General features: G+C 37.1%; 1 protein-coding gene across 1 annotated transcript in view; it reads right to left on the bottom strand.

Moving 5' to 3' along the window:
- DNTT (DNA nucleotidylexotransferase) overlaps positions 1 to 19,850 on the bottom strand; it is a 92,025-nt gene that overhangs the window by 26,821 nt on the left and 45,354 nt on the right. The window contains exon 8 of the mRNA XM_062001362.1: positions 8,863 to 8,965. Within this exon, the coding sequence (XP_061857346.1) occupies positions 8,863 to 8,965 (103 nt within the window). The remainder of the gene's footprint in view (positions 1 to 8,862; positions 8,966 to 19,850) is intronic.

Raw genomic sequence — 19,850 nt, 5'->3', positions numbered from 1 at the left:
CTGTGACCAGACAGGCAAGAGACCATGTGAGGAGGCGGCCATGGCTGTGCTGGAGAGCCTGCGCGCCACAGAGCAGACTCACAGGAGAGGCAGAGAGGAGCTGCAGCCTTTGGGAGGAACGCACATTGGTACTGCCCATGCAGGGCTGCCATGTGTGTGAGGTACCCTACAGAGGAGCAGGGAGGACTGGTGTGGAGCCCACCTGCCCTGAGGAAAGGCAAACGGCACAAGCTATCAGAAATAGACTGACTGAAAACCCCATTCCCTGTCCCCCTGAGGCTTTCAGGGAGGGAGGAAATAAATACACCAGGATCAGGGCTCTGACCCTGGGAAGAGGGGAGGAGTGGGGAGAAGGTGGTCTTAAAGGGCTGGTTGTGCTCTTCATCATTGTACCACTCTGTGTTGTTTTATATTGGTTATGTTTTGGGGTTTTATGGTTATGTTTTAGTTGTTGGTGGATTGGGGGTTGGACCAGATGGTTGGGGGTTGGACTAGATGATCTCTAAAGGTCCCTTCCAACCCCTACGATTCTATGATTAAATTATTTTCTGGTTTTGTCCCCAAGCCCAGTAGCCTGGTCTGTTTAGTCCTGGACCATAAGTGGCAATTAAGTGCTCCCTGCCCTTTGGCAATTCTCAGGTCTTTGGTATTTGAGTCTAATTGTGCTCTTTTGTCCCTTGATGGGCCTAAACCAGGATAGAAATGAATAGACTCAGATTCTTAAAATTTCTGTCATCAGGATTTCTTTAGGTTCTTGGAGCAATTTTTTGTCTCTCTTTTGAAGTCCCTCAAATATTTACACATTCTCCTTCCTCTGGATTAGGAATTCTTACACCAGTCTCACCATAAAATGCATGGTGAAGAATGTGTCCTGATTTTTAGGTAACATGTCCCTTACTATACGGTAAAGAATCCCATTTGCTTTGTGGTTATTTGGGGTTTTTTTAATTGCAACATTGAATGGAGTGTTTATAGAAGCGGTTTTATCCCAAAAACCCAAAAAAAGCATACCAAAAACATTAAGATATTATTTCCATGAACAAACATTGATAGATCATAGAACCACAGAATCGTAGAATGGTAGGGGCTGGAAGGGACCTTTAGAGATCATCTAGTCCAACTCCCCTGCTAAAACAAGTCTACCTAGATTAGGGCGCATCAGAACACGTCCAGGCAGGTCTTGAAGACCTCCAAGGAAGGAGACTCCATACTCTCCCTGGGCAGCCTGTGCCAGGACTCCTTCACTCACACAATAGAATAGTTTTTCCTTATGTTTAAATGGAAATAACTTTTGGTGTTCCAGTTTCTTCCCATTACCCCTTTTCATGTCACTAGATACCATCGAAAAAAGGGATGTCCCAGCCTCCTGACATCCACCCTTTAGATAATTGTAAATATTAAAAAAGATCACCCCACAGTCTCCTTTTCTCCAGACTAAACAGCCCCAGTTCCCACAGCCTTTCCTCATAAGGAAGATGTTCCAGTCCCCTGATCATCTTGGTGGCCCTGCCCTGGACTCTCTCCAGAAGTTCTCTGTCCCTCTTGAGCTGAGGAGCCCAGAACTGGACACACAACTTCAGTTGAGGCCTCACCAGGCCAGAGTAGAAGGAGAGGAGAACCTCCTCGACCCTCTGGACACATTCCTCCTGATGCATCCCAGGATGCCATTGGCCTTCTTGGCCACGAGGGCACATTACTGGCTCATATTTAGTTTATTATCAATCAGCACTTCCAGGTCTTTCTCTGCAGAGCTGCTCTCCAGCAGGTCGATCCCCAGCCAGTACTGATGGAGGTGTTTGTTCCTTCCCAGATGCAGGACTCTGCACTTGTCCTTGTAGAACCTCATGAGGTTCCTCTCTGCCCAACTCTCAAGCTGGTAGAGATCCTGCTGAATGGCAGCACAGCCTTCAGGGGAATCAGCCAGTCCTCCCAGTTTGGTGTGATCAGCAAACTTGCTGAGGGTACACTCTGTCCCTTCATCCAGGTCATTGATGATGTTTAACAAGACTGGCCCCAGAACCGATTCCTGTGGAACTCCACTGGCCACAGGTCTCCGACTCAATTCCATGCCACTGATCACCACTCTCTGAGCTCTGTTATTCAGCCAATCTTGACCTACTTCACCGTCCACTCAAACAACCCACACTTCCTGATCTTTTCTAGAAGGATGTAATGGGAGACAGTGTCAAAGGCCTTGCTGAAGTCAAGGCAGATGACATCAGCTGCTCTCCCCTCATTTAGTCAGCCAGTTATGCCCTCTTAAAGACTATCAGACTGGTCAAATAGAATTTCCCCTTAGTAAATGTTGATTCCCCCTGAATTCCCTCTAGGTTTTTGTTGATGGTAGTTCCAAATTAATGATTCCGTTATTTTACTGGAAATCAGTCACAGGTTGTTTTATAGGTCACCGGGCCAACCATTTTTTATTTTTATTTGACTTGCATTGACATTCATCTGCTTTTTTGGAATTTTTCATGATTTTGAAGATCTATTATAAACTAATTTATAAACTCCTTATGAAGCTCATATACTAGTTTCTGAGTATGATGATTTGGAAATGCTTAATTTTAGCAGGTACTCTCTCATATCCATCTTTAAAATACTATTTTTTTTCTTAATTTTACCCCACTGATGTTTGCTATTTCCAAATATTAACTCAAAACAGCTGTTGAATATTAACACAGAACTGATTATTATCTCACTTTTTTGACAAAACTATACCTGCCTTCAGGTTAATTTTGTTGCTTTTTATGCTAAGAATGCTTTTAATCTCATTGATCATTGACAATTAATTGTTTACTTCAAGTTTTTATTGAGTACTGACATTCTTCACATTCTCTTTAAAAAAAAACCATTCTAGCTACTTCATCAGTGCTTTTACATCTTTTGCTTCATTTTCCTCTTTGCTGTTTCAGATTTGGGGCATTAGATAGCATATCCCAGAACAAATCTAAATAATTTATTTCCCTAGACAGAATCCTAACTACATTAAGTTTTTATTAAGTCTTATTTTGTAGTTCCAAGTACCTACATTTCTAGTACCTGTATGCTGTTTGTAGTCAGTGTGCTCAGATCACCAGTTTTGCACATCTACACAGCCTGTAACAGTGTTTGTGTCTGCTTTGTTCACACGAAGTTGAAATTTCCTCACATTTGATGCAAGAAATGCAGAATCAAGGCCTTTCTTTAGATTGTCTGCAGAAGGAATGGAATTCGTGCTTTAGGTGGGAAGTCTTAGTAGGAATTTTGTTTCTGATTGCTTGACAAATCCAGCAACATATCACAGTCTGCAGTGCCTTCTCTCTTCGTGCACAAGCAGATGAGCACCTAGGGCATGCTCAGGAGACAGTCACACATGGCCACCAGTACTCCCCACTTGGATTTTTATCCTGTAAGCTCTTCTGGAGATATGATTGTGTATTACCTGGGTGTCTGTAATAGATAAAACAGTTTTGACATAGAATGTGCAGGTCTTTTACAATGTTAATTTTTGTCTTTTCTCTGCTTCATCAATGTTTTATCCTGTGTTATCATTTTATAGACAATCTCTTCCATGTCATATTAATTTTCAGAGTATATTTTTCCAGCTTGCTGCGCATTACAGGAAAATATAGCTGTCAATGAAAACAGGGTAAACTCGACATGTCAGTCTTTGCTGTATTGCTCACATTGAAAATGAAGAAATTCTCTTTACCTAAAGTCATGCTGGATATCTACTCAAGATCCTCTCTTTGAGATCTCTCAGGGGCTCTATACAAATTTTACTTGTTAAACCAGTGTTTTTTCTCATTCTGTTTCCATATTTAGGAGCTTCAAGGGAGTAGTCACTGGTGGCTCTGAGATGTAACACAAAGAAGTTACAACAAATCGTTATTGGAGCCTTCCTCCTGCTGTTTTCCCTTGCTAAACCATGTCTTCTATTTGAATACATTTCAAATATTTTCAGCTGGCCACAGATAGTAAGCATGACTAGAAAATATTTTAGGAGTACTCTCTGAGTCATTCTTTAGTGTTTTTTTCTAGTTTGCTGACTGGACAATTTCTAAAGCTAATAGGAAGAGCATGAGAAGATGTAGACCACTATAAATATCCACTTCACTTAAAAGAAATACAATTAGGCAGTAATTACACAAGTGCTGGGTTCAACAAGCATTTGAAATCTGATTCAAAGTCAGGATATCACCTTTAAATTGGAGTCAAAGACTAGGTCATATCTATCAGGATAATTTAATTACATTAGGCACTTTACATCACCATCAGCTATAAACTAAAGACAAAAAGGCACTTCTGTACATTTTGAAAAAGTACTAGCTGAAGTGGTAGTCAGCTATGAAGATTGTATGAAGCTCTGGCTACCACTAGCTGCAAAAATGCAACCTTCTCTTTACTCTGTCAGGAAATCTGCGGTTCTTTGCAAATTTCAGCTTGATCTATACACCGTGCAGTGCCATAGACCTTGTTCACACAATCAAGGTTCAAAATGTGGGCATTTTAGTTTCTCAAATTTACACCACCAAAACCAAATGTACTTTTCCAGGACAGTTATAGTAATACCCACAAAAAAATTCCCTTTTTAGAATGATCAAGGATGTTTACTTAAATAGACTGAGCATTAGCACATCAATAACACTGTTATTGGAGTTAACTCATGATTAAACTGAGGAAATGCGCAGATTTTTAGAAAAATATGTAAACAATAGCTGCAAATTCAATCAAATATAGTCATTTACTTTCTTTGTAATTTTCAATTAAATGAAATCTCATCCTATTTTAAATGCTAAAAGCCGATATTATTCATAATTGTTGTTGGTAGCTGGCTTAATTATGTTAAAGCTAAGTAGGACTGTTTTATACCACTTAAAAATGTAGTCCAGTATGTTCTTCTGAAATGTATATATCTTTTTTTCTCTTAATTTTCTTCTAAGACAGTTTAATATAGTGAAACTGGATTTATTTTTTCAGTGAAATACCTATAGCTAATGTAAAATAGGATGCAGATGCGTTCATTCAGAAAGATCTCTACGAGACTGAATACTATGCCGTTGAACAGCTCAAGGAATTGGCTCCTGGGAGCAGTCAGCTCTGTTAGGAAGAGAAGTTATTTGCAAATGGTTATCAAAACCTTGATCAGCACACAAAACTGCAGCTGCTGCATAACTACACAGCTACCTTGGTCCCTTTATCATCTTGAGAGTCTTTGTCTGTCAGAATGGTTTAATTCTGAGCGTGTGCTGAACAGCCTGGTTTTGACAGCAATGAACCAACCAGCACTAGAGTCCAGGAATGAAGATGTGTCTCTATGCAATGACCATTTGCACTGGTGAGCAAGAAAATCTGGGAGACAGAGAGACAGAAAGATACCTAGAGACCTATATATTCATACCCACATACAGATATACAATACACACCAGAAACATCAGATGTCATAAGAAATGTCACTGCTTCCTGGATTTTCACTTAAAACTTAGCAGTAAATGAAACACTTCTGCCTACTTTACACAACCTAACAATCAGGAAAATCTTATTCAGCTCCATCCTCTGCCTAAAGGAATTTAAGCCAAGTTCTCTCATGTCCAGTGCTCTAACCACCTCATGAAATAGTCTATTTTAGGTAAACATGTCCTCAGCTCCTACTGAAGCTGAGCCAGAATGCAACAAAAAATTCACAACACATTGAGTCAAAAGGTGAGACAATTTGTTTTCACAAAAGAGCTCTGCATCCTTACGGACAGTGCATTCATCTGAGAAAAATAAGCTCTTTGTTCTGACCTCTTAACCATTTCTGTATCTAGTCTTAGAAATAGGTTTTGTTGCTGCTAAAATCCATCTGTCACTCAGTAGTGAATGTGCTCCTGTTTTATGAACCTTCTTTAGAATAAACTGTTTCCAGCACTGAAAAAGTGAGACCAGTCACTTGCTTCTCACTATCCACCTTAACAGGACATCAAACTTTCCCCTTCCTGACCTATTCACCTCAGCAAGGGTGAATAATACAGTCTAAAATAAGGAAGCACAGGCAGGCATCTACATTAGTCGTTTTCCTAAAAATCAAATAAAACTGCAATATTATACTTTCACAGATATAAAGGCCAAAAATGAAGAGTGTAGGAATGATCGTAGTAATGCTATCTCTTCTTTTGTTGAAAGTACATATGTAACAACAGGAAGAGTGCTAAATATAACTATACAGATTTTTGGCAAAAAAAATAAAATAACTGTACACAATATTTGAACGAAGCTGCATTGACACAGATGGCTCAGCCTGTTTGTCCATGGAATTCAAACTCGATACCACTGAAAAAATTCTTACTTTCTTTATGAAACTTTTTAGAACCAACAAAACCATAACCTGTGTGCTGTATTGCAGCTTTTCCATTTGTCAGTCTACTTTGAAGCTCAATGGAGACTTTGTGTTCTCTGTTCTTCAGCCCATTTATCCCTGGTGATGCTGCATCAAAGAGTGTGATGGTGTTGATTTAACCACTTAGTTTTAAACAGCTTGTTTAAATAACAGCTTGTTACATTAAAACATTTCAGCTAAGAAAAGGGCCCTTTAAAACTGTTTAAATAAGGCTGAGGTCCACAGTTTAGAAGTTACACATTGTAGAATCCTTCACTGAGAGCTGCTGAAAGGAAGTCAACGTCATGACCTCAGTGATGTTCTTTGATGAATTTGGGCTTTGAAGTAGTAGCACAAAAGTAGAAAGCTGTGAAACAAATGACAGGTGTACTGTCAAAAAGTATAAGAGAATCTTAGGTTTGGTGGATTTTTATGTTTCCTTGTCCCTTACAAATCAAAGGTAATAAAAAGGCAAAGGGAGTATAATTTCTCTCTTTTTTTTTGCATTTTTGTTTTGCTGGCAGCTGTTCTGTTTTTTAGCGCCAGTAAAAACTTGTATATTACAACTGCCACAGTAGAGAGGCAGTATAGCTAGTAGTATAAGCCATAAAAATTCCAAAGGATAAAGAGAACACAGAAAATATTTGTCCATAGTTTTAAACAATCCCTAGCTTGTCCAGGTTTGGTTTCTATGGCCACTCTTCCAACAGTTTTTTTATGCTGTGATTCCTAGAGGAATCCTAAACTTCTTATCAAACCTTTGCCCATCCTTGACCTCCCATACTCTTCCTGTACTCACTTCTGACAAATTTTATCCTTTTAAAAAAAAAAAAGAATATAGCAAGAACAATTTCTTTTTTCCCTTCAGTTTCATTTAATGAAAGCAGCTCCTAGTGACGGGAAAGCTTCAGCTGTTGCCAGACCTCTCAGATCACAGCCATTGCTCTTATTAATTTAAGTGGAGTGTGATGAAATGAGAGAAAGAATGAAAGCTGCACTTGGAGTAGGCTCTAGCTTCATATTTTTCCTTTCTGCTGTGTGGTAATAAATGTGATTTCCAGAGGACCCAGACATGGCATCTTAGAGGTTCAATCCTGCTTAAGATGGTAAAAGGACAGCTTCCAAGAAGAAATGTAACTTTTGTCAGAACAAAGGGAGTAGAAAGACTGAGAAAGAAACTTTACATAAATAATAAAAATAAAAAAATAGAGTAGCTCCTCAGCATTCAGTAATTATCACAGCTTCATTGCTCTTCATCAGAGTATAATAAATTATACCTGCTAGCAACATGCTTCGACACATACATTTTCCATACAGAATTAAGGGGGAAGTCACAGAAGTCTAAGAAATTATTAATAATTATCTGTTAACATTTTAAAGACCAAAAGTCAACTGAAGAAAGAGGTATTCGGTTAAGGTTGTATTTTCCAGGAAAATAAGTCTGAAGCCTTACATTGAAGCCAGTTGAAATGCTTTGACCACTTTGAAATAGGCAAGTTTATATAGTCAGATAAGCTTTTATCCGGCTGAATGCTTTTAATGTCTTTCCCATGTTAATGCATTATACATTAATTAAAGTATATAATTAAAAAATTAATTCAAAAGCATTCTCTCCAGGCTATGTGCACTGAAAGCTGACTTTATTTAGCAATGGGGCATTTGGTGATTCACCTCAGACAGAATATTGGCCTTTTACTGGTTGAAATGTACTCAATTTCTTTGAACAGTACAGGTAGTAAATGTTGAAAAGTATCTTAGCTGATTAGAAAAGTAGAAAAAAACAAAGCTTATAATTCGCAAAACACTGTATTTCTGATCCAGGAATATTTTGAGGTATCTGCACCTATTATGATTCAGATTCCTCTAACTTTAAAGTTGCTTGAAACTAAAGAAAGCTCAATAGAAAAAAACCCACACACTCAGACGAACAATCATTCTGTGAAATGTGTGCATTCTTCCAAACCCAAACATCATGGAAGATCATGTCTATTTTGACAATATTTCAACAGAAGCCAGGCAAAATGCTAACCTGTGGGCTGAAAGGAAGTCAGAATTACAGTGTTTTGGTACCTAAGCTGAGTTGCTCATCTCTCACCATGAGGTCATCCAAATCTGCTATGTTTAAAGCTGGAGCTTCTTGAAGTAGTTCCCCTTGGAAGTACATACTCCTATCTCAAGGAGAAAATAAGCAAATACAATTTTGTTTTAAAGTATAAAAATAGTTTTGCTGTGTCACTCAAATTTCCATCTCTCTTGATTTCTTAACTCTGACTAGTACGTATTATCAGGGTAAAATATAACAGAATGTGTCAGAGTACTTCTGATACAACCTTCAACTTTAGCATTCAGAGCTGAAGGATGCACTTATATCATCATGATTAATAATCAAATAGAGCAATATCCCGTTTCAAAATATTGCAGTTATCTGTAAAAAGGAGTTGACATGCTTTAAGTACTACCTAGGCTTAAGTCAGTCCTGTCAGAATATGTCTTTTTTTGGCCAAATGTTATTTAGTTCCTACCTGCTTTTTCCACAAGTCAACAACTTTATGCAGGAGTTCATCATCTTCTCTTGATCCTGGATTGGTGATCAAAAAATCTATATCATGTCCAATCTTCTTGCCCCTAGAAGCAATAAATAACAAGAAGACTAAACAAGTTAAGATCCTGTTGAATTTCACATTACTTTGTAAAAGAATATTTATATTACTTTATAAAAATAGTTTGCTGCATAAAATGGTAGCAATGTTTCTTGAAACATAATCAAAACTGAATCTATTATTTCTTTTATCGGGTCTGTCACTGTTCTTTATTTAAGCTTTTTTATGCATTTTCTCTGTTGCTCAACTAGATACTGCAGATCCATTTGATGATGTTAAATCTCTTCTTCTTACCCTTAAGTCCCATAAAAGAAGGTTTCAGTTATCTTTGGATAAAAAAAAGAATAATCAAAATACCATAGTACATATGAATCCAGTGCAGCAACAGCAGATAAACTTACCAGTCTGACTTCTGCAGGCTTAAATATTCTTCTTTAGCTTTTGATTCAAAATGTAATGAAAAAAATGGTGATTATATTTTCTTTTAATGGCAGGAATACAATCTCTGAGTATTTTACATTTCTTCTCTTTTAAAATATGACTGAGCTTGATATTTTTGAGAACAGTTTAGTCTTAATGTGACTGAAGCCTGTTTATTACACCCACTAGGGATTTCACAATTAAATCCATATGCACAAAGTTTAATTGTAAATGTTCTTAATGCAAAATGATGTCATAACCTTTTGGTCATCTTAAGTCTAAACATTCAGCTTCCTTTCATCCACTTACCAAATGTGTTACAATGTAAGTAAGGTTAAGATATAGCCATCATTGGAAAACAGGCAAAAACACAATATCAAAATGTTTCCCTTCAGAATTCTAACTTTTTTTGTGAACATCTGAAAATTTATCTTAGAATGCAACTCATCTGAGCATCCTGCAGAACCAAGACAAGGTTTTCTTTTTGGTCTAAATACTGCAGCAGAGACTGCATACATGTCTATTTATTGGTTGTAATCAGATCAGCCTGAGAAAGGAAAAGAGGAGTTATTTCTGCAACTAAGTACAATATCAAGGAGGTGAAGTAAGCATCAAAAATCTGGAGTAGGGACACCTCAGTGTAGCACAAATCTTTTTTCACATGCTCATGACAAAAGCCCACTCTTGCCGATGCTCACGAAAGTACATGATGTAATATTTTATGTGTATTTCAGTTCATCACTGTGCCCAATATTCATAGAACTTCTGAATTTTTACACATGTAGTGAAAATGGAAACTTTAAAACAGAAAACAAAATATTTAGGCTTTTATATGTAATTAAATAGTTCCTTCTCTTAAAATACTACATAAAACTGAACTTCATTTCCTAAACTTGGGGATTCGTAAAAACAGAACTGATTGGCAGACACGTCATCTGCCATTTGCATGAGAGGAAGTCACCTAACTGATGGATAGTTGATTAGCATTAGCAGCAAGATATAAAGAAATGAAAATCCAGGTTTTGTGTTTGACAAGTAGTCTAACTCACTATAATGCAACTATTGTACCACATCTGCAACAAAGTGAAAACTGTTTAAACACGTGGAAATCACTTCAAAAGAAGTTTCAAACAAAGCATCAGTTTAGGCTTAGAAACTGAACAGCAACTCAGACTCATGAATTTAAAAAACATTTAGGATTCTGTGTAACACTTTCTGAGTTATTTTGTGGGATGGCATTCATTATCTCTTAAATTACCATAAGAATCTAAAGCTCTTACATAGCACTTTTTACTTACACGTTTCAAAATGTTTTTCAAAGGGAAGGAATTTACTATTCCTTAGATATACGGAAATTAGTATACTAAAACTTGCCTAAAATTAGGTTTAAAAGAACAAAATCAAAGCAAGAAATTGGATGCTGATAGAATCAGGAGCTGATTCCCGATTGTTCCCCTGGTGCTCAACACACACGTACTTTACGTTAATCACACCTACAAAATCCTGTATCAATCCAGCCCGAAAATACCCAGAAATCCAAGGTGTTTCACTGGCTGTCTATTTCCCAAGGCAGAGAGCATTTCTTGAAATGCTTTTTATTTGTGAAGTTAGGGTGTTTCAATCTCAAATAAAATCTCATGATGTAAAATCATTACTATTGTCAGAATTATATTTTAGCTCCTCTTAGAAAAAAATCATATTCGATTAATTTCTGACTGAATTTGTCAGGCTGTTACTAAAAGATTTATTCTAATTTCCACTAATATCTTTTTTAAAAAAAAGGTATTTCAATCTAGAAAAATTGACTACCTTTCTTAAGATAGAAAACCAATCTAGTAAACTAAAAATCTGTATAACATATATTGCTCATGGCTTGTAAATCCTGCAAAAATATAAAGTGCACATAGATTCAGACCATCATTTTATTGCAGCTGAAGAGAACAGAGACATTGATTTCAGCAGAGTAGGACTTTTCACATATATTTATTTGTGTATATTTATATATTTATATGTGGATATACATACAAATGTATAACCATGGGTATTAGTAAAATTACATAAAGAGCACGTAGGATGGGATAGTGCCAAAATGCTCTGTCCTCAGTTCACATATCTAAACATACATATTTTTTTAATCAACAATTAACTCTATATGCACATCAACAGTTCATTGAAGCTGAAACTAACTACATACCTAAAGATTAGATAAGATACAGGAGTTGATTACATACAAGTTAAACACCATGGACTGCACTGCAAATTGTATGTGGAACTCCAGAATTAATCCCCTCATTAAGTTCCTCAGAGTTGAAACCTCAATCTCTTCTTCATTCCTGAAGTTCACCAAGATCATTGCAATCTTTTTGAAACCCCACCACATTCAAGAGAGCAAGTTTCTTACACACGGCTACAGGTGGGCTCCACTATGACCTAGAGACTGAAGAAGGATAACTAAGCATCATTCTCCTTCCTCACCCAGGGTGAGGAAGGAGAACACTGTGTGGTATGTTCAAATTCACTGACTTTTAAATACAAAATACAGATCTAGTGCTTGGTTCAGGGAACAAAGTCTTAAAAATTCTCCTCTCTAAATGGATATCCTGATCAGTACAAAACCTCACACTCTCTCTTCCTGACACTACAAATCTTACATTTTATACTGCAAGGTGGCATAAATCCACCTAGGCTAGTGATTTTAGCACACTAATGGAAGGTGGGAGATTTAGGGATTTGATTCTGGAATAGCACTGCCTATGTACTAGTAATCACAAGGCTTTTGTATAAAATTTGAGTACTGTTTTAAAAAATAAAAATAACTGCAATGACATTTTAGAAAAAGATAATCATATTGCCTTACTCTACAAGGGCAACATTTGCATGATTAAAGATTTTTTAATTGTATGTGTGTATTTTGAAATCACAGGATATTACTAAATAGTGACTAAGCCATATCAATGACAATTCTGCTAAACTGACTTTAGTTGAGGAAAGATGGACTACATTTCTCTACCACTTACAAAACCTCACTAATGGAGGAGCTTAACCAATTTTTACAGCAATGGGTTATGTGTCAAAACCCTGAAAACCATTTAGCAATCTTTGTTCAAGTAGATACTTTGTGCTTCAAGCAGATACAGAAGATGATACCATACTTCCATGTGTGTGCTTGCATTAGGTTAAACTGTAAGCTTTACTTAACCTTGCAAGCCTTTGAATTGTGTGAAATACAAAGTGAACATTATCAGCCTATGTTCTACATAGACTCACCTCCTGCTCAGGCATAGTTTTAGGAAATATAAGCAGCAAAGTAAAATCGTAGAGAGAGCAATATCTTTGAATGGATGTCACAATGATAAAGATTTATTATTACCTTAGTAATAGAAATATTACTCACTGCTCGGTGTTGCCAAAATATGCTGAGCTTTGCTTTCTAACCAAGGAAAGATGTTTCTCCTTTGAAATGTTGCAGTCTAAGACCCAGATTTGTTCACCACCATCCTTATCATCTCCCTTCAATTGTAAGGACTCTTCTCCAGGAGCAGCCCCTTTCTTCAGCTATGGTCAGAAGTATCCAAGTCTGCCATAACTCACAGTACATACACACAGTGTTGTATTTTCCAGTTAAGATTGTTGTAATGTAGGTTTTGCTCACTGGCTTCCTCTATATCCAGGGTTTTTTCAGGTCTTTATAATTTTGCCATATAATATGATTTGTTCCATTTTTTCACAATATGGATAATTTACTCTACAAAATATTTTATGCTCTACAACAGTAGCACTCTTATTCTGCTTAATATTCAGAGGCCATGGGAAAGATAAGGAGTAATATGCAGACCTACTTTTTTTTGTTTGTTTCCCTGGAATTCTTTCGTAGTTTGATTTCACATATTCTATATTAGATTTTTTTTTTCCTTGGGTGCATCTCACTTACTATTTCTCACTGGCAGTTCTTTAAAATATATCTCTGAGTTTTCAAGTTCCTAGAATCACATTCTGGTAGACAAAATTTTTCTCTCATTTGATAATCCAGCTGTTACTCTTACTGTGGAATAAACCAGGAGGAACAGAATAAATTCTTGGATAAAAGTCTTATGTGAAGTCATTCAGACTATTAAAGTGATTAACTAAATGGCCTACTTGCAATATTAGATGATCACAAAAATGACTTTTGACTTTAAAATCTTGAACATTGTAGTAAATTAGTCTTTGTTTTATTTAGGTTATTTGGTAATGGGTGACTGTGATGTTTTGCTTTACCGACTGCATTTTTGTGTTTTCAGAGGTGCACATTTCACTCAAAAGTTGACCATTATATTTTTTGCAACTCTTTCTGAAGCAAAACACTGTCTTCTATGTGAAAACAGTTCTAAGGTTGAATGACTTACATCAGATCTGTCCTTTTTGGCTAAATAACAAATAATATTCTTGATATCTAATTATAAATGCAAAGTGACCTTTGCTTTATTGGCTAGAAGTTTTAGACCAGGGATCCAATTTAATATCAGGCTTTCCAGAAAAGTCTAAAATACTCTTTCTTCACAGCTGCCATAGTCTGTAATTCAATCAACTCTCAAAATCATCTTAGGAGGCGCACTTGAGCATCCTTTTTAGGGAAGAGGGTACTTAATATTCAGAAGAAAAAGCTTTTCAATAGCTGCTCAGAAAGACCATCAGAGGTGACTGTGGCCCACTGGCTCTGCACTCTCAAGAGCCTGGACTGAAGACAAACTGGCCAACTTACATTTCTGTTTCTCAAAAAATGATGAGAAATTTCCATATAATTTGAGGTTTTTTCATTTTTTAACAGTCATTGAACAGCCAAGTGGCCATTTAGTAAGTAAATCCTATCTGTTCCTTACTCAGACAAATTTCTCGTTAGCATAATGTTTTCATTATAAGTGTTGAATGTGGTTGCATGTGTGCTAAATCCTTCAGTGCTTATACACAAGAAAGCCATCACTGATACCAGAGGCATTAATTACTTGCATGAAGTCAAGCCTATACATTTAAGAACCTGGAAGACTAACAATTCATAGGTGGTCATTTCCAACATCTGATGAATTGTGTAAAATAATAAACAAACACAAATTTATGTGGGGTTCCTGGAATGAAGTAAATTAATTTAATATAAATAATTACATAATAAATCTTCAAATCCTACAATAATTTGACTGCCACAAAAAATAACATAATGAAGTGGGGACAAGCAACGGAGAATATAAACAGATTCAGCATAGTTGTTTCAGGTATTATTCTATTTGACTGAACTTTTATTCTGTTAAAATTGGGGGAAAACATTGATTGTGAAGGAAGGAACATGAACTCCTTAACAATGGATATTGGCTACTATTCTGAGTCAGTCTGGTGAAACTAGATTGTATTTACTAAAAAAGTACATTTATGAGAATATTAATATTCAGATTTGGCAGTTTGAAATTATTTTTTAAAATACTAATAGCTGGTTTACCCCTGCAATTTGCAGCCTTTACATCGAAATTTAAAAAGCCATAGCTGTGAGATAGCTTCCTGAAAATGATTGCTAGCAGGAAAAACAGAAGAAAAAATCAGGCCACCAAGAATTTCTATGCAGCCAATATTCACAATAAAACTGGCAAGATTTTTAAACTCTTACTTTCCTGACTATTTTATTTTATAGAGGCATTGTGATACAAAAAGCTAGCAGAATCTGGAAAAGTAATCTCAGACCAGAACAACATGGAGCCAGTCTTAGCATGTGGAGAGTGTGTACAAAATATCAGAGGATATAACTCTTCCTTCCTTCCAAAGAGCTCAGATTAAAAGAAATCCAGCTGCAATCCATTTGTATAGCAAGCTAGATACTAGCTAAAATGCTGAAAGCAGGCATATAGATAGATAGATAGATAAAAAGATAAGTCCTTTATTTGTGGAAATAAATATGCGAATTCATTACACATTAAATTAAGCGTCATCTTCTCTGCATACTTCATTTGGTAAATGCAGGGAGGACAGCTCTGAGACAGACACCTCCAAGTGATTTGAAAATATGTGAGGCTATTTGAGTATTTCCTTGAATATAGATGAGCAATATGCATAAACATCTAGGAAGACCAAATGCAATTGCCAAAGCAATGATTGTGTGGCAATGGAAAAAGGATTAAATGTTGCAAAAGATTACATGTAGCTGAAGGAATGGAAAATTGTGATAAAGCACAATGAACTTTTGTGTAAGTGGCAAAGAGAAAGCTTGGATAAGTTGCAGAATCATTCCTTTTCATATAGGAAACAAATAATTTATAAGTACCACAAAATGCCAGCTCCTGAGGGAAAACTCTAGTAGCCTCAGCATGCATGCATAGTCAAACATATGATTAGACATGCACACACTTGCATTCATAGTTCAAAGATTTCTTTCTGGCTATTCTGATACTGATGCCATATTTTTACTCTATGGAGGTATCCTCTATGCTGGGTCTGATTTAACTCCCTCTATACTGGCAATATACAACTGTTACTTGACATTGCTAGAGTTTGACCAAACGTAAGTACCATGGTAGTTCTGTCTCTAATAACCATAGTCTTGACAAAGGTACTTCGACTACCTGTGTCCCACAAGCATGTGCCTTCTCAGAAGAGGAACAGGATTTCTTATTGCAAATCTCAGAGAGTTCATATACTTATGGATTTACTTATTAAAGTCTTTGCTGAGACCTTGAACAAGAGGTGGACAGTTTCTTACAGCCAGATATTAAAACAATTCTGAGTTACTGTCACTCAAACTATTGAGAACTACACCTATTTTTTCTTGTAGAAACGCCATTATAGAAGAAGATATTTAAGCTAGAAGTACCAGAGTGTGACAGTGCTGCAAATATTACATAGAAGGTAAAATCCTGGACCACCTAACAGGCAGAGTAGAAAAACTCCAAAGTAGCCACAGACTTCATTTAGCCAAGAATAATTCTTGGCTATAATATCACAGATTCTCAAAACCTTGTTCCATAACATTCCATAATCTTGTATAAATTACTAAATAAATTAGTAAAATTAAATTATTAAATTAAATTAGAAATAAATGTAGAATTTAATAAGAATTCATTAATCCAGCCACGAGAGTTCTTATTGAATGTGATCAAGCTTGTGGTCATTCTGGTTCATGAACACAACTGGACTGAAGGTGCTCTGTGCTATTAGTGCATTTTTAACTGTGGATAGTTTGATATATCAAACACAACCAGACTTAAGAGTGCTGAACTGGGCATCACTCAGAATCTAAATCCAGCCACCTCTAGACCTTCTGATATCTAAGGACAAGCTGGAACACAAAGGGGTTTATTTTCTGCCAAATTCCTTTAACTTTTAATGCAACACTGGGTAGTAGCTAAGTTAGAAAAACCATCTTGTTTATGACAGAAAAGTCTTTCAAATCACAATAAAATAACATTTTATTGTAACATTTATTTGAAGCTATTTCCTCAGAAATTCTCAGTTATGTATTCTGATCATTACTGTAAAGACTAATTAACAGCCTAAGAGACAGTATAATTCTATACCAGTCCATTGTTATCATAAATGACCAGCTAAGCCCTGTACACCACACATAAGCTGTTCTTAAATTACTGCCAGCTTTAGCTCAGTAGTTTTCCTTAATATTCAAGTCAGCTCCACATTTTCAAAATAACATTTAGATTCAACAGTATCAGTCCAGTGGTGGCTCACGTACCTATAGAGCAGGTGGTAAGAAAGTAAACACTCACTGAACTGCAAAAGCAGCTCAACCAAAGTTAACAATTCAAAAACACTGACACAGAGAAAGCCAAGACAGCAGAATGCAAAAAGTAACTTTGCAAGCCTGACACACTGTACAATGATTACTTTGTCAGTGGAGGAAGCGTGGAAGAAACAATATTCGGTCAGAATAAACTAGGGGCACTCAAACACATCAAACTCTTCACTTGCCAACTTCACTTGCTCTCTAGGTGCATCATCTTTATACCTCCACCTCAAACGTGACAAAGCCATAAGATTGATGAGGAGGCTACAAGTGAGATACCATTTTTTAGTTCATCAAACTAAATAGTCAGAAGGCTCATCTATACCATTTATCACATGAAGACATACCAAACTTCCCAAAGGTTGTAGTTTTTGGAATTATAAATCACTGTGATTCCAGAACTGAAACTCAGGGAAGCTTCCCATTGCAAGACTGGAGTGGTAAATAGGAAGAGAGTAAATTATTTTATGCAACAGATAATTACAAATTCTAGATCATCATTTTGCCTGTGGTTATTGAAAAAATGAATAATAAAGAAGAATCCCACCTTACATTGCAAGTATCTATAGCAGGTGTCATTTGTATTTCACCCCAAGTGAATGAAACCCAACATAGTTCAGATACATAGTCAGTCCTTTCATTTCAAAAATAAACTAATAAGCCTTAAGTAATGAGGAACACAATAAAGCAAGAAGTCATCAGGACTCTGGGGAAGACTCATATGGATATGGGAATATCTGGCTTCTTGTGTGGAGCCATTTCCAGTAATGGGAAAAGGGCTGTAAAGATGGCCACTGTAAAGAAGCTGCTCAAAACTTTCCCTGGCTCTGAGTCAGACCCACCTCTGGAGCTGAGACAATTGGCAGCCTCCACTATCATTTTTTTAAGAAGCCAGAAGAGGAGGGTTCTTCCTGCTCCTTCTTGCTGTTCTTGCTTCTTTTTCCAGCTGGTGGTGGTGATGGAAGGAGTTGGAGGAGAGAGAGGCAACCATGCAGACCCAAGGTCAGTGAGGGAAGTGAGGGAGAGGTGTGCTGGAGCAGACTCCCCTGCATCCTCGGGAGAGAAGTGTTGAAGCTGAGAGTTGCTGGCAGTTCATGGAGGACCCTACACCAGGACTGTGTCCAAAGGAGGCTGTGAATTTGTGGGAGCACAGTACTGCAGTAGAAGGTGCCCAGAATGCTGCTGGATGCAGAAGAATCCCACACTGGAGGAGTTTGTGAGCAGAAGTCATAGCTATTGAGAAGGACTCACGTTGGGAGAGGTTCATGAAGGACTGTATCCCATGGGAGGGACCCCATGTTGGAGCAGGGGAAGAATGCAGGAGTCCTCCTCCTCTGAGAAGAAAGTGAGGAACTGACCACATCCCTCATTCCCTACCCCTCTGCGCCACTGAGGGGGAGGAGGTAGAGATATTGGGAGCAGTGAGATGAGCCTGGGAAGAAGGGAGGGGTAGGGGAAGGATATCTTAAAGTTCTGGTTGTATTTTTTTCTCATCATCCTGCTCTGTTTTTGCTTTCTCTCTGTTCTGTTTCTCGGAGGCAGTAGAAAAAAACTTTTCTTACTTTCTTCTCTAAGTTGAGTACTGGAGTCTGTTTTGCCCAGAACTATAATTGTCATCAAGCCCTCCCTGTCTTTCTCTCAATCCACAAGGTCCTTGGTTATCTTTTTTTCTCCCACCTCACTGGGGCCTCTGCCATCCTAAGGAGCGTGAGGGTGGATGGGGGATAGTGAGTAAGACATTGTGTGGTGCTTCATTGCTGGCTGGCCAAAACCACCATATTGGGATAATGTCTACTCTCCTGTTTTATTTGAATTAGATCTTATCTATCTCTCCCAGGCAGTGTCAAAATTAATTCTCTTTTCTTTCTAATGCCATATAGATGGGAATGTACTATAAAGTACCTGCTGAGAGGTGTCTGTGTGTGAAAATGATTGCACAAACATTTTGTAGCTAGTCTTTGATTTTAGTGCCCAGCATTTCAGTCACCCTTCAGGATTTGATTCACACAAACTAATAAAAATTGAGAGTTGGATATTTCTGGAAATCTAACCCAAACTGGCTGAAATTTTGTATTCCATATGAAAGGAAAATGTGGAATTCCTGTCCTATGAGGATTAATTCCTCCCCAACTGTACATCACAGGGCTATTTTGGGGCATAATTAATATCTGTGAGATGATTTAATAGGATGCTGATTAACATCTGAAATAGCAATAATCAAATGAAATTAATTGAAATAAATTCTGCCACCAGCAAAGACAATTAAAATTAAAACTGAATTAATGATACATTTCACTGAAATGATACCATACAGTTGTAAGAGATACTCTAACTCATTTTGAAGCAACCGGGGGGGGGGGGGGGGGGGGGAAAGAGGGGAATGCTGTTTTAGCTTTGTCTGCAGAATTACTTCTCCTACTGATTTAAGAATAAAATAATTTTAGATCAGACTGTCTCTGAAATGAAAACACAGTGAAAACTGAGCCAGTGTCCTCCTGGGCAGCTATAAATCAGGATTCTACAAATGTTTGAATTGCCAAAGATAGCATATAGCAGCTTCTTCAACCAGCCAAGTAATTCATCATAAACCCAGTTGAACTACATAAGTATTTGGCAAAGATTCACGGTGTCTTTTCTGCAAGAGGTACTTGAGGGCGGACACTTCATTAAAATGCTACTTTTCTTACCCAGTGTAACACTAATTCTAACTCACCTGGGGCCGAACTCATTTTCCAAA

The sequence above is a fragment of the Colius striatus genome, chromosome 8 (genome assembly GCF_028858725.1).
Source record: "Colius striatus isolate bColStr4 chromosome 8, bColStr4.1.hap1, whole genome shotgun sequence".
Lineage (NCBI taxonomy): Eukaryota > Metazoa > Chordata > Aves > Coliiformes > Coliidae > Colius > Colius striatus.
This window is presented reverse-complemented; position numbering and strand designations above follow the sequence as displayed.